The 16,758-nt window shown below is 36.3% G+C and overlaps 1 protein-coding gene across 1 annotated transcript in view; it reads left to right on the top strand.

Annotated features, from left to right (window-relative positions):
- iqgap2 (IQ motif containing GTPase activating protein 2) overlaps positions 1-16,758 on the top strand; it is a 49,444-nt gene that overhangs the window by 6,898 nt on the left and 25,788 nt on the right. The window contains exons 2-5 of the mRNA XM_079417673.1: positions 179-278; positions 12,082-12,238; positions 13,443-13,520; positions 14,884-14,960. Coding sequence (XP_079273799.1) covers positions 179-278; positions 12,082-12,238; positions 13,443-13,520; positions 14,884-14,960 — 412 coding nt within the window. The remainder of the gene's footprint in view (positions 1-178; positions 279-12,081; positions 12,239-13,442; positions 13,521-14,883; positions 14,961-16,758) is intronic.

Raw genomic sequence — 16,758 nt, 5'->3', positions numbered from 1 at the left:
TTGTAACTGGAGAGTCTAGTGTGTGTTGGCTATGCTACAGTTAGCTGATTAACCAGGAGAGGAAAATGTCACGCTCAGGGTGCTGATGTGTTATTCCAACATTATGGAAAAATAGCCTCTATTCTTGATATAGGGTGTTGCATTCTCCAACTGTTATTTTCCTTTGTTTATCCTACAGCCATTGTGGATGATGAGAGGCTGTCGGCAGAAGAAATGGATGAGAGGAGGAGGCAGAATATTGCTTATGAATACCTTTGTCACCTAGAAGAAGCCAAACAGTGAGTCAAAGCATATATATATTTCACCAAAATGAGTCATATGGACTATGCTCAGGGTCCTTCTCCTGATAAAGGTTGAAGACCCCTTATGAACATGAACTTAAGTAATTCAGAGGTGATCCTGCCTAGCATGTGACTGTACTCACAGTGTGATAACTTATCAGTAATGTGATACTGGAGTCTATTTGTGATCAGTCAATATTGTTTTTATCAGGATGGCAAAATAAATAAGCTTACAAACCTTTCACAGGAAGGTGAAAATGCATATAATTTGTTGGCCCACAGTGATCCTGTTATGTGTGCAGCTCATCAAGTGTATTTTATGGCAATTGTGTGTCACAGTCCTGACACTCTTTAGTTTTTAAATATATTATGTACATAAAGTATATATTTAGACATATATGGGTATGTATAAATACATCACTAATATTAAACTGAAATAATGAATTTTAATGTAAATTTTTCCCAATATGATTTTAAGAGATTAAACATTTGAGACCAGTCACTTCACAATGAGCTCCCAGAATGCAATATTTATGGAAGCAATTCATATATAGGAAATAAATGTATGTTTGTTAGTTTTTTTTTTTTTTTTCTTCAGTATGTTTATGATTTACTTCAGTGAGTGCACTACTGTTCAAATGTTTAGGGTCAGTAAGATTTGAATGTTTTTGGCAGAATCTCTTATCAGGGCTCTAGACTCATTCTTCCCACTGCTGGCACTTTTGCGACTAACTTTCTCAGTTGGTTGCACGAGCACATAATTTGGTCGCAATTTTTTTTATTTCTTTTTGCTACAACATTTGATTAATCAATGCATGCTGATGAATTTTTATCATAGTTTATAGTTATATGGTAACAGTAATTTCTTTTTTATGTGCGCTTTCACTTTCACTTTCAAATTCGCGACCTTGGTGTCACGTTTTACAAGAAAAGATTGTTATAAATTATGATACCGCTTGGTTCGTTGGTCCGTTGGGTCGGATTGCTTTCTCACCACAAACAAACCGCGCAGCGTGAGCAGTACAAACAACAATGCAGAATATTAATAACAATGAGTGGGACTGTCATATACATAACATTATAATGAGAACACTATTATAATAAAACGCTGTGAATTTTTTGAGTTTAGTTGCCGTGTTTCTGCACGTTGTTGCGTGAAGAACGCATCCACAAAATGAGTTCATTCAGAGCCGCGCAGACACGTTCATGCATTCAGGGCACTTTGTGCAGATAGCCTATAAGTCGTAATATAACTTTATGTTGTATAAATAACGAAGCATAATCTATATGAGATAAATAATGAGTTATATCCCATTGACTAAAACCCTGCTATCAGATGCTTAAAGGAGTCTTAAGGTGGTTTTAGCCGCTTTCTTTCTTCTTCTTCCAGTTTTATTTCTTGTGACCAGCAAGCAGATTTCCCGTTGTTGAGCGTGGTCGTTGTGCTCATGTGATCACAATAGCCGCGAAACTTACTCAATTTTTGTCGATGCAAAATAAATTTTTTTTAATAGAAAATAAGCAGTAATTTCTGTTCTTAAAACTTACAAGTTTTATTGCAACATTCTAAAATATTTTCATTTAAATGTACCAAAAACATTAATGACATGTGAAAAATATAATTTGTTACTTAAATGCTTAATATTTTTTATTAAAACATACTTAAGTAGAACAAGTAAATTTGGGATAAAATAAACTGTGGGATTTTTACTCATTAATTTTGGTAAACCCAAGTCAAATAATCTCTTAAATGATATTCAGAGATTTTATTAGGTTAAGTTTTTATTTTTGTGAAATTTACAAAGCCTCTGAATAATTTTTTAGAGTGTAGAGCTTATGGTTATGGATACTACTCCTATAAGGCATTAAGCCTTGTTCAATGAGCAGTAGCTTTGCTATTGCTAGTGGAGTACTTTCCAGTATTTCTCAAGTATTTTCCTACTTGAGCTGTTTGGCTGTATACAGTCTTTTAAATGTACAAAATAACTCAATCAAATAAAAACAGGCCTCACTCAAAATCACAGAATTTTGAGAATCAACTTAAAATAAATGAGCACATTTTACTAATTATATTAAATTCATTGTGTCATAGATTAATTAATTTAGGAGATTTTACATGATTTATTCAGGTAGATTCCATTAAAATATTAAGTCGTAAAAACTACTCAAAAATATTAAGTTTAATATTGTTACCATAATGTTTTTAAATAAATAGCTCCTTCAATTTTTTTGCAGTGAAGCCTCCAGCGTAACGTGAGGTAAACAGCAAAGATAACAAGTTTTTAAAAAAGAAAATTAAAACTAAACTGGCTGTTGCTGACAGGACTTGCATGTTTTTTTTCTACAAGAATACCAACATGTTCACCTTCTCTGGTTTAAGAAGCGGTCTTTTACTTTAGTTTGAAAACCAAATCCTCCGTGCGCATCATCGCGCCCGTGCTGACGCAGCGAGTATAAACCAGGCTCTACCCACGAAATGCTCGCGCTGAAAGCGCCTCTCTTCTTGTGATCAGTGAAATCTGACTCCTGCTATAATGTGCAGTGGCTCTGCAGCTTGTGCTGTATGAAGCAGACGCTTTGGAGCAGCGCAGACCATGCACTCGCACAAGTGCAACCACGTCAAATTTTTACTCGCACATTCTCAAAAAACGGTCGCAAATGCGACCATTTTGGTCACAGTCTAGAGCCCTGTCTTATGCTCACCAAGGATACTGTAATATTGTGAAATTGTTATTACAATTTAAAAGAACTGTTGTGTATATGATTCTATTTTTAAAAGTCATTTATTCCTGTGATTCCTGTGAAGTTGAATTTTCAGCAGCTGTATCTCCAGTTTTCAAATGATCCTTCAGAAATCATTCTAATATGCTGATTTGCTACACCTGAAACATTTTTATTATTATCAGTTGTGCTGGTTCATATTTTTGCGAAATTGTGATACATTTTTATTGCAGGATCTTTGATGAATAGATCGTTCAAAAGAACAGCATTAATTGGAAATCATTTGTAACATTATAAATGCCTTTACTGTCACTTCTGATCAATTTAATGTATCTTTGCTGGATAAAACTATTAATGTATTTAAAAACAAAATCTTGTTGATCCCAAACTTTTGAACAGTAGTGTATGTTAAGATTATAAACCAGGCATATTGTGTGCATGGCTAGAATATTTCCAGTTGTGAGGGCTGGGTCTCGTTTTGCTGTTAAGACGCAGAGAGCAGTTAAATGCATCAGCAGTCATTTGTATCACTGGGAACTTGACCCACATCTGATGAAAGCATGAAAGAATGTGAGGGAGTATTGCAGTGTGCATTGTTCTGAGATGAGGACATTTTTGGAAATGAGGAAACACAATAGTTCAAAATTCTGCGCAGTCCATCTGATGACACAATGATAAAACTGTAAAATCAGAGCAAAGTGTGCAAGTTAATGAATTAATGAATCAGTTGTTACACATCCTGACCTTCCTGGCAGCACAGTCGTGACTTTGCTGCAAAGCCTCTGTTCTGGGAATCCTGTCGTGTTGGATCAGGATTATAAGGCTGGTCACTAATCTGCTTGTTAGCAAGGGAGTAATTTGTCATCCTTGTGTTCCACTTCAGGAGACATCAGGAGTCACAGGTAGAGGCTCACAGGTCACACTAAATATCTGATGCCTGCTGAGCAGGATTTTAACAATCAAAACCGTTCATTAGTGTAGTGATTTTTTTTAAATAAAAGCTACAAGTCCAGTAAAGAGCTTGCTAGCAGTTACCAAAATAAATTAATCACAGTTACTGAAATGTTACTCAGTATTAATTACACCTGGCAAGGTTTAGGTTTTCAAATCCACACAGTAAAATATTTTATTTATTTTATCATGACCACATGTTTGCTTTCATCCATTTTATTTTAATTAAATATAATAAATCACAATCATTTCTTAATATTTTCTTCTGAGCATTTATATTAGAATGATTTCTGAAGGTTCATGTGCAACTGAAAACCGCTGAAAACTTAGCTCTGCCATAACAGTAATAAATTACAGTAATAATATTAATAAAATTGTAATAATATGTCACAGCATTACTGCTTTTACTGTAATTTTGATCAAATAAATGTATAATTTATGCAACTGAAACTATATTAATTCCAGATCTATTAGACTGTTGTTGCAGCTGACAAACATACTCTCTTACACAATCCCACCCCCCTTTCCAGCACTGTGACAGAGAAACTTTGTACCCGCTGACTTAAGCAAACAGGACATGTTATTTTAGATAGGGGGACCTAGTTGTGAAACTTTTTTAATTTCTAATTTTGTCATTGTGTGATGCCCTGAAGCTCATTAGTCACAAGAGTAATGTGTGAGCAACATGTCTATGAGACTTTATACAGTTGTCTTTTACTTTTTGGTGCTTATATTTCTCTTTCCCTGAGTCAAGATAAGAGATTTTTTTAGAGATTACTTTAGTGTTTCAGTAACATTTTTTCATTCTGATCTTTCCAGGTAGTACTGTTGCTACTTGTCTGCTTTGTCTGCCAAGTATGGAAGGGAAGTGATATATCTTTATATGAAAACAAGGCAAATTAAGCATTAACATCTAATCCCATTCACTGTCTGAGTCTATACAGAGTTGTTTTAATTCACTATGCGAAGTCATTTTAAGGCAAGTAAGTCCACTCTGGCCGTTTTAATGCCTCTGGGTAGCTATTTCTGTGTTGCTGACAGGCATACAAGCACATGCTATTTACTTGAATTGAGATTGGCGTAACTTTCCAAAACTGGCTTATCAACATTATGTTTCAATAAAATATACAATACTGTTCAAAAATTTGGGGTCAGACTCAGTAATAAATGTTGTTCTTTTGAACTTTGTGTTCTGCAAAGACTCCCCCCAGGAATTAATGACAGTTTCCACAAAAAAAAGTAAAATGGCACAACTTTTTTCAACATTGATAATAATAAGAAACTTTACTTGCAGGGGCGTAAATTTCGTCTAACAGTTCGGGTGGAGGGGGGGGGGGGGGGGGTTTGCAGTAAACGCAAAATTTCTCAACAGCAATTTTTGAACAATACTCATCAAATAATAAAGCACTCATCTGTCACTTGTAAATAAAGTCCACGGGTCTGTCATTCCATGCCACTTTACTCAGATTTAAAAACACAGCCAACAAAATAACTTGTGCTCGGTGCTAGCTGTTAGCCACTCATAGCACTCATAGTTGCAATCGTTGCAATGGCGCATAAAACTTTTGCTGGCCTTTGTTAGCGAATTCACTTTGGGTATAGGTCTTCTTTTCTCAGTTATTCTCTTTTGACTGCAAAAGAGCGCCTTGAAAAAGACGATTTTAGTAGATCGGCAACAAGATCTGGTGTAGGCGCCGATGACTGCAGCTGACATTTTCTTTTAGTTTACTTTCATGTTCGTACCTTAGAAATCCCTGATTAAAGGGGCGGTCTAATGCTGGGGGTAGCACTGGGCACGTAGCTGGACCCAGAGGGCGGGCTGTCATTGAAAGTCTAAATTTGATTGGCTGATGATTCTGTCACTAATGCTCTAACAAATCAGATGTGACGTCTTTGAACAAAAGGGTAGCACTATCTGTAGTGCTGGCCTCAGACTTTTTTTATGTAGTATATTCCAGTTCAACCTCAACTAAACTAATCATAGGCAATTTAGTGGACATTACACAAATGAAAGTGATACCTAAATAATCAATAAAAACATTTTTCACAAAATTTTGTTTTTTTATAGGGCCAGCAGAGAAGGCCCTGCTTCCCCTGATGGCCCACCACTGCGCGGCTAGTAGTACAGACGAAACCAAAATTTTCTTTTAGCCAAACCCATTTCAAACAAGGTTATCTTATTATATTATTGTTACCTTATAGACTTAAGAATACATCCATGCCAGACAAGGAAGACGCTCTGATTTGAATTTACAACATTTATTTTACCAACCAAACAAGTTAACATATTTGTTGTCGTCTTCTAAATAATGGCGCGAGTGGGGCTTGAGGAAGTGACGTCGCCTGCGTCTGCGCAGTGCAACCTGATGCAGCTCCAGAAGTGACACAGGAAACAGAAATACTGCAAAATAATAATAACGCGACTAAACGAGACAAAATAATGTTATAACATTTTGTTTCATTTTAGTCAATAAAAATTAAGAGAAATTTTAGCATAGTTTTTATTTAGCAAAACACATTTAGTCTCATTTTTATTCGTCAACAATATTGCATTATATATTTAATTATAGTCATCGTCATATGACCAGCATTTACATTGCGTCTCGTCTCATTTTCGTCACGTGATAAAGGTTCGTTGATGACGATATTTAGTCACAATTTTCGTTGACGAAAGCAACACTAATCTGTTCATAGTAAATGCAGTTATTTTTAAGCTGTTGTTGACATCCTATCTAAAACGTGATTTAGCAACAAAAACAACAACAACAATAACGTTACCGCTTTAATATGTCTTGCAATATTAGTGTGTGCAAAGGTTCTGCGCGATCCTCAATATTCTCGGGGTCTGAATTGATATGGCAATATTAACGAACTTGCTGCTTTGGCAAGGGGCGGGGCAATACTGAAACACCATCTAAGCTGTTCACCAATCACAACGAACTGGGACAGCTAACCAATCACAACACATTTCGTTTTTCGGAAGGCGGGCCTTCATCAAACTCGGAGCTAATCAAGCCATTTGTGTCATGCTGGGGAGAAAGTCATTGTAATAATGTAAATTATGTGAAAAATGAAAAACACAAAGCATGAAAGCATGTTCTAGTACACCCCCAAAACAAAATCAAGACTTAAAATCAAGACTGTTAGTAAACATTGTGATGTTTTTCCCTGACCACTTCACTAACGCTAGCTATGAAGTTTGTTAGCTTGGTTTTTTAACAATGACTGGAGAAAATCCAATTTTACCTGCATATGTACGGTCACTTGCTGTCTGGGACCATGATTGTTATTTGAAAATGTTAACTTGAACGGACGAAACCAGATCAGCCGACCTGTAACGTTACACGCTCACTCAAAGCTTGGACGATCTGACAGGATTACCTCCGGTTGAGTGGCTCACATCTAAACTCACCGTGTCTATCTAGTCCTGAAGATGTATATACATTTCATTTTCAGCAGGCAACTATTTTTACAGCTACATTATTATTCCAGCCACAATTAATCACAACAATGTATATACAATTACAAATGATTAAGCATATAAATCGTCAGTTTGTTGTTTTACACAAATGCACACAGACATTATTTCAAACACGTCGTGATGCAAGAAGTCTTTACATGCACCCATAACAACAAAAGACAATACTTTATTGAACCGAGAATTTTTGATGACCATTTCTGTCCAGTCCGCTCGTTTTATTGCGTTTAACCACAGCTGTCTTCGTTTTTTTGTCTGGCAGTGGCAGCAGGTATGCCCGCTGTGGCGATCTCTGATAAAGGGAGCAAGCCGAAGGAAGAGAGAGAGTGGCAGCATGTATGCGATAAAATTTCTAATTTGAGGCTGTATTACTTATGTAGCTGAATCTGCACTGGTTTGAACTGGCCGCAGTTTTCCCTTTGTTTTGCCTCCAGCTAGTGCTGTGACGTAATTGTGACGTCGGTCCTAAAAGGGTCTATAGGACCCCTTTAAGTTATTTTTTTCTATACTAGCCCATCATGTATCTAACCATCCAAGTGCACATTAAGAGCTGTTAAGATTAAAACTGGCAACTCCGCAGTGAGTCAGTGTCATGGAAGTAGGACAGAATCTCTAGTCTATATTTCCATCTTGTAATGCCGCTGTTTTAGGTATTTAAAAAAATATATAAATTATTTGTAATAGCGCAGAGCTGTCTGACCATGTCTACACCAGACGCGACAGTTGTCGTGCCACGCCCCGCTGCGCTATATGTCTGTCTACACTTGGCGCGAAAAAGTGACAGTTGCAAATCATTTGAACGTTCATCAGTTCGTCATAAATAGAACGAGGTATCAGTTTACTGATGGGGATCGTGTCATATCGTGCCGTGCCGTGCCACACCACATCCAATGTAGACAACATTGTATTATTTACTGCTATGCGAGCCACAAAGTAAAGCTTGGCGAGCTGCGCAATGAGTAACACTGCACTAGAGCATTCGTGCCTTCGTAGTTCCTCTGAAACCCTCCACCTTCCCAGGTCTGCTACAGGTTTATTATATATGCTATAACCTTGAAGTGTGGGGGTCTCTGAAGACAGAGAAGAAACTACTGTATGTTAAAGGTGAATAATAACACAGCATATATATAATTAACCATTCAATGTTTGCATTTAAGGGCAGAAATATTGTACCTCTTTACTTTTTTACAATAAACATGCTGAGTCATCTCTTGAAGAACTGAAGTCAAACCATTTGAGAACAACCTCACTATAGTGTAGTAGATGTTTTACTATTACCACACTGGCTGGAGGGGTTTAAAATGCTTGATATTGACTTATATTTTCCCCTGTCAGCTGCCTTTTACGTCACAGTTCAATAATGACTAATCATGGATGACATATTGAGCTGCAACTAGGCCATTTCTGCAGTGGCAATGGTTAATAGTGGTAATGTTTTTTTTTTTTTGTATTATCATTCTTCAGTGCTGTTCATATGAAGTTTAAGACCTCTGTGAAGTATAAACATTACTTATTGCTCTTTTAATTTGTTTTCTGCTTTGAAAGGCACGTTTTATAACAGCCAATGCTCATTTTTAGCCTCTTTTACAGCAAGCTGTTTCTCATATAAAAGGCCGTTATTTATTGTTTGACCTAATATAGTTTATTTTCCTGTCATTCTCCTGAAATGAACTCTTGATACTGAAACTGTATGCCACATTGTTGGTTAGATATCAGTGATATGATCTCATGTACTAGCGTGATGTAATTTAGAGGCGCTCTAACAGATGGGCTGTGTTGAAACAGAGCAGGTTTTGTGGGAGGCTGGGGAATTGCTGACACATGTCTGGGCAGAACGTTTTCTTAGCTGTTGTCATTTCATCTATGTTGTCTTTAATTAAATCAACCTAAAGAGATGGATGGACATGCAAGGAATGTCATCTTATGGTCCATTAGAGAGAAGCATCAGATATCAAAGAGGGTTTCTTTGATCAGAATCATGATGCAACCCACTATGGCATAATAAAAGCCAGTTTGATTCTGCTGTACCTCAAAATGAATGGAGTGTGCCAGTGACCTCACCCGTGACCTCTGAACTGACCAACTCTAAACTCTGCTTTCATTTCTGTAGGAATGAAGTGACTTAACAAATGATTAACCAAAGGTTTGCAAACAGCAGCATAATATTGACGTTTTAACTGATTCACTTAACTCTACATAGCATAGCTTTCTTCAGTGTATAGCGTAATGTTTCTTACCCAACCAGATCTGTCAGTTCTAACACTGATTATAGACCTTTTTGCTTAAGATAACCCATGAATCAGCAGAAGGGGTGAATTACAGATATTTGATCTTTTTAATGAAGACTTCCCCATGTTTGTGAGCTGAAGGCAGGACACTTAGCTGTCAGTTGGTTGGGCAGCCCTGAAAGGCCCAATGCCAGTTTTCTTCACTGGCAAGAGAAAAGAAATTTCAGTGTAGGTGCCATGACAATATGGCTTTCTCTGAATATGTCAAAGGTCACATTTGTCAGCTGGTCACTGACTAGCAACCAGTTTGGAATATTGTTTGTTGTCCTGCATGATCCAGGTGAATTTCAATGATTCAGTGATCTGGAAAACTGAGTGGGTTAAGTGCCTGCGTGCTTATCGAGACTGTAGGCTAATGAACTAGTTCATAATAGTTTAAGAAACTAAGAGTCGTAAAGTCGGGGTATAACTATGATTTTTAGCTATTATTGCACCAATAAACATAGTAAATTGTTTTCTAAATGATTTATTATTACTTCTTTTGGAAGGAAAACAATGTTTAATTCAAAATATAGAATATATAGGGTCGAGTGGGGGAAAACACCCCACTTAAGGACTGTGCAAATTTCTTTCTGTAAAACAAAGGTTAAAAGTGTCCAGAAAAGTTATCATAGTTTTAGTGACACTGACATAAATTGTAAACCAAGTATGAAAATTGTCCAGAGTTTTCATGTTGTTAGATTTTTAACAACAATTTAATTTCTACCAAGGGGGTGTTGTTGGGGTAAAATTTTTGGCTTATATTCTTTATTCCAAGTCTTTTAACAGGCAGTTATGTAGAAGGCATTAGTGTTTACTTTGCAAAAAATAAGAGAATAAGACACAAACAGGTTGTGGTCCTCTTGATAGGGTTGTGACGGTGAGTAAATTTTTCCACCGGTTAATCGACATGTGACAACACCGGTAATACCGGTATCACCGTGGTGGGGGGTTGTTTGAGTTTTCCCTCTTTTCCCTGCTTTCCTTCAGTTTTAAATAGCTTGTAAAAGCTCCGTGCACATTTTACTTTCACTTTTAAATTAGCGGCAATTCGGCATCAATTGCTTGGATTCAATTCAAGCAACAACAAAATACAACGTAGAACATATAACTTTTATTAACAAAACTAATAAAAATACACCATGCTATACGCCCAATATAAAATAACAAATAACTTACAAATTTGAAATAGGTATACAAAAATCAGTAAAGACTGAGGAACAAATAATTATAAAACGTAAAACGTTTATTAGCAAAACGATTAAGAAAGTTTGGAGGCATGGGCTGCATACACCTTGATGTAAAATAATGGGAAAAAATTACACAGTTTAAATAAAATAAAAATCAGCAAATACCATGGAACCAAATAAATGAGAAATTAATGTTAAAAAAAAACTTCCAATATCACCTTAGGCTAAATGGCAGGTCAACAGGCTTTTCGAAATCCAAAATATTTACATTTTACATTTTTACGCTTTTACATTTTGTTTTGAAACTCTTCTGCCATCGTCTTGTCTATCTCACCTCACTCTTCTTGTCAGTCAGCTCTCCTCACGTGATAAATGAAATCTGATCTGTGATGCGTGACTGTCGTTCGTTCGGTGTGCTGCATTGAGCAGCCGCATTCAGTTCTAATTGTTGTGTGTGTTCTCTAAACTGAACTAAATGATTTTTATTACTATTAAAAAAATCAAAATAATGGAGAGGGACGGCTGTGGGCAAGTGATGTAACCGGTGTTGCGGCTTAACACCGGTATCACCGCTAACACCGTCTATTGCAGCAAGCCTATCTCTTAATTTCACTTTTGGGGAACTGAGTTTTTATCATTTGGGTGTGCTTTGGGAATTCATATCTGAAATGAATATTAATAATAAAGCACAGCAGTGTATCAGAAAGAAAAGCTGTGATCTTTTTTTAGGGGACATCTACTTAACTGAAGAACTAGTGAACCGTGGTCTGGTATACATTTTTTATAAGCATCTCCAGATTGCAACATTTTTGCTTCTTTAACAAGTTTAAAAATTGCATTAGCTCATGTTTTATGATGCCGAGAGAGATAATTTTTGATGCCCATGGGCATCACGGAGCTTCCTTCATGGTAAAAAGTGTTTATTAATTGATTGTGTGCTTTTAGTTCTTCCTCTTCTGTAATTCATTCAAAGGCTTAACTTGTTAGCACACTTGTTTTCCAGAAGAAATCTGTGTTGAAGTATATTCAATAAATAATGCATAAATAAATGCATGTAAAACCGTGTTGCTGTCATTTGAAAGTGTCGATTTCATATTGTAGTGAAATACCTACCTGTTGTAACATTTAGTGTTTGCTGTCAGTCTATTAAGTTGCTTATGTGAGGAGCTAAAACATGAACCTTTTGCTTTCAGATGGATGGAGGCATGTCTGGAGGAGCAGCTGCCTCCTACCACAGAACTGGAGCACGGCTTGAGGAATGGCGTCTATCTTGGCAAACTGGCTAAGTTCTTTGCTCCCCAGTTGGTGTCAGAGAAGAAGATTTATGACAGGGACCAATCTCGTTATAAGGTACTGATTTTCTGATGTTATTTATTGGTGTTTAGCAACTCTTTAGCTCAGCACAGATTTACTGTTGTATGTTACCTTGCGTTCACACAGCTGCTCCTACATTTGGAAAGTCACACCTGCTAGTAAATACAGGTGTCAATCCCAAACACTGGCTGTGTGAATATAGCCAGTATGTCACAGTGCTTTGCCAGGATGTGCCTTTTCAAATGCAACACAGACATCCTCACATCCTGAAAGTCTCATTCCCATGGGAGGAGAAAGAGTAGGATGGGAATTCCCTGAGACTGAATTGTGCCCACTGATAGGGATGTTTATTTGCACATGCTATCTGGATTGTTTTAGTACCTGATTCACTAAAGCAATTATGCAAATCAGGTAATGATGCATACACACCCAATTATTTTGCATACTCAATTTGCATGCCACAGCAAATAAAGGTGGCATGTTTGTGCTGAAACTAATTATAATTATGGCTATTTAAGAGCATTTAGTACATGCTTAATTAAATTGGCTATTGAATAAGGTGTGAAGTTTTGCTATGAAATATGATTAGTAAATTGGCCCTAGAATAACTATTTTGCCGTTCAAAAGTTTGGCATTGGTAAGATTTTTTAAATGTTTTTTAAAAACGTTCAGCAAGGCTGCATTTATTTAATCAAGAAAACAGTAAAACAGTAATATTGTGAAATATTTTTACAATTTATAATAACTATTTTATATTTTAATATACTAGCAAAGCTGAATTTTCAGCAGCCATTACTCCAGTCTTCAGTTTCACATTATCCTTAAGAAATCATTCTGATATGCTGATTTGCTGATCAAGAAACATCAGTTGTGCTTTTTGATACTTTTGTGGAAACCATGTTACTTTTCTCAGGATACTTTGATGAATATAAACAACATTTATTTGAAATAGAAGTCTTTTGTAAAATTGTAAATGTCTTCCATGTCACTTTTGATCAATGTAATGCATCCTAATGCAATCCCAATATTATTTTATTTAGATAGTATTCATTTCTTCAAAAAACAAATTACTGACCACAAACTTTTGAACGGTAGTGTACCTGTCTGATGCATTTCAATAGCTCATTTACTTCACATGTTTATGATGCATTAATTAAATGTAATTCCATTTTAATGGTTCATGAAATGTGCATGAAACGTTACTGTTGCATGTATTTATTTTGTTTTGTACTTTCTCCAGCACTCAGGACTACATTTCAGACACACAGATAACACTGTACAGTGGCTCAGAGCCATGGAGTCCGTTGGTTTGCCCAAGGTGAGGCCCAAGTACACACTTTTAAAGAAACAGACACACACACACACACATATCCATGCCATCTTCTCTCTTTGAAGATAACAGTGCATTTCCTTAGATTAACATTCAAAAAGTTGGTTGAATCAAACAAAACAAAACTGCATCCTATACACGTTGTGTGCCCAGTTTGACAGTTTGGATGGGAGGGTGGATAATTATTTTGTCATTGTTATAAGATGAATGGATAAAGGCTTTTATTGAATATTTACTCATGGTTCGAGTTGTTGATGGAGTTTCTCTCCCTTTCAATCAAGGGCAGAAAAACAAAAGCTTCCTCCAAGTATAATGCAAAACTGCAATGTGCAGTGCATTACACAAAACCACAGAAGCAAAAGGGCATCATGTTTAGATACACTATGTAGATTCAAGTTTGTGCACACCGAAACACAACACCCATATGTGCTTGTTAAATATTTTCAAGACCATTGACATTATTAGGAAGTTGGGCCACCCTTTGCTGCTACAAGGAAGATTTGCCGCTAGATTGTGAAAATGGCTGCAAGGATTTGCTATAATTCAGAAATGATCATCCAGGTCAGGTATTGATGTTGGGTGATGAGGTCTAATTCACAGTTGCTGTTCAGTTCAGGTCTGGAGACCTGTTCAGACACAGTAAATAATTTCTATATGGATTGATCTTGCAAAACTGTTGCAAATAAAGTTGGCGGCACACAGTTCTCTAGAATGTCATTGTCATTGTGTGCTGTAGCAATGTCTTTATTGGAATAAAAGAGATTGTTCACCCAAAAATGAACTCTCCAAATCTCTGACTTTCTTCGTTAATTTCTGTTATTAATATGTGCTTAATTACTACTAATAAATGGCTAACATTCTAGTAATATGCATGCTAGAATTTTCATTCTTGTTTAAATATCCATTTAGTTTTTGAAAGAAATTAACACTTTTATTCAGCAAGGACACATTAAATTGAACATGCCTGTAAAATATTTATTTCTATTTTAAGTAAATGTTGTTCTTTTAAACATTACATTCATCATCCTGAAAAAAAAATAGTGGAAATAGTTTCCACGATACTATTAAGCAGCACAACTGTTCACATGGATAACAGCATATTAGAATAATTTCATGTGACACTTAAGACTGGAGTAATGGCAGCTGAAAATTCAGGAATAACATTTTAAGATATATTCAAATAGAAAACAGTTGTTTTAAATAGTAATAATATTTCACAATATTACTTTTTTAACTGTTTACAAACATATATAAAAAAAATCCTACTGACCTCAAATGTTTGAATGGAAATGTACAGTAATTGTAGTGTATTATTTATTACAAATATTGAATATTGCTCTTCCTCTTTCAGATATTCTATCCTGAGACCACTGATGTGTATGACCGCAAGAATATGCCCAAGGTGATCTACTGCATTCATGCACTGAGGTACTATAGACCTTTTTTTTCACTGAATATTTAAAACAGATTCACAGGCTGTGAAATAATAAGGTTTGCTTGCTTCATCAGGTTTCATAACCTGAAATTCTAAAAATGGCGGTTACTCTGTGGTCATGGTTTCACGATCTCTCAGTTATGACAGCAGGTTTGTAGAGCATCAGCACGCATGACTGCTGCTTCCTCTTGGCAGCCATTGTCATGGTAATCTCACCACTGAGAAAAGCAGACGTTTTTTGGGGTAATGGTGCGACTAGGGGGTGCCTCGTGGTACATCTACCCATCAGGCCTGCTGCTTAACTTCCTGCCTGTCTTAGGTCATTTCCTGTCACTGTTTCCTGACAATTCCTGTCACTATGCTCCAGAGACAAAACGTTTTTTCACACCTCCTCTGTTATGCAGATTGTCCTCGGGTCATTGACTTCCTGAGAACAGTACCGTAGGACGTAAGCACATCCAGTTAATGTTTTATGTTTTTATTTGCTTCATGGATAATCTCCATTCAGTTTTTATGGCCTGCTCAGGATTGAATTCTCTGACGTATGAACTCTTGAGGTGTGATCCTGCACTGTTATGATATCAGATTCCCACCCTCCCTGCAGGAAGTGTATACTCAGAGATTAGCGGAGGTTTCTGTTTCCTGCCGTAGTTTGCCACCAGTGCAAACATGCTGCACACAATCTGAAAGCAGTGTCTCGTCTGTCCTACTGTAAATGTCTGCCTTTGTAATGAAAGCTTATGAGAAAATATGATCAGAATTGATCACCATGAACTTACAATAGTATGTTTTTTTAAATAAAATAAAGCATTAAGGTGATCAAAAGTGACAGTACAGAATACAGATAGATTTATTTTTATTAAGTTCTGTTACAAATATACATTATTATTCATAAGTTTGTCGTATGTAAGATTTTTGAATACTTGAATCTGTGTACTCAGCAACAATGCACGAATTTGACCAGAAATGACAGTAAAGACAGTTAGAATGTTACAAAAGATTTGTATTTCAAATGAATGCTGTTCTTTTGAACTTTCTACCCATCGAAGAATCCAAGAAATGCATCCTTATTATTTTCAGTTACAATAATAAACAATGTTCCTTGAGGAGCAAATCTGTATATTAGAATGATTACCGAAGGAGCATGTGACACTGAAGACGGGAATAATGGCTGCAGTTTTGCCATCACAGAAATAAACTAATAAATGCCAATCAAATAAATGCCACCTTGGTGAGCATAAGGCATTGCTTTCAAAAAAATATGAAAATCTTACTGACCCCAAACTTTTGAACAGTAGTGTGCATTTAAGAAGGAACCCAAACTATATTTAGTTCAACATGTCACAGAGAATGGGTGGGCTTTTCTGAAAAACCACAACTCACAACACATTAGTAACCACATAGCAACACCCTGACAACCACCCACAAGAACCTAGAACAGTGAGTTTCACATGGGCAGCACCACTTTTCTCAGAAAATTTCATTTAGCATTCACTTGTAACTTAACATTTATGTTAAGTTATTTATAGGAAACCATAGAATAACTCAATGTAGAAAACGGTTCATGAATAATTTTGAAAAAGCCAGGTAAGTCATTAGTATCTTATTGTATGCAAATAGTAACATTTAGACATTAGCAGCTGGTGTGCACAGGGGACTGTGTCTAATGAATGACCACAGTAAGGCTTCTTTTACGGTAAATGATTTGTAGTGTTTTCCTGCTCTCTTTTTCTCTCTCTCTCTGTCTTGTGTGGGTTGCTTGGCTTCCTCCCTCTGCCTTGCACACGCTCT

The sequence above is a fragment of the Barbus barbus genome (genome assembly GCF_936440315.1).
Source record: "Barbus barbus genome assembly, chromosome: 5".
Classification (NCBI taxonomy): domain Eukaryota; kingdom Metazoa; phylum Chordata; class Actinopteri; order Cypriniformes; family Cyprinidae; genus Barbus; species Barbus barbus.
Note: the sequence above shows the minus strand (reverse complement) of the source record. Positions and strands in the feature narration are given on the sequence as shown.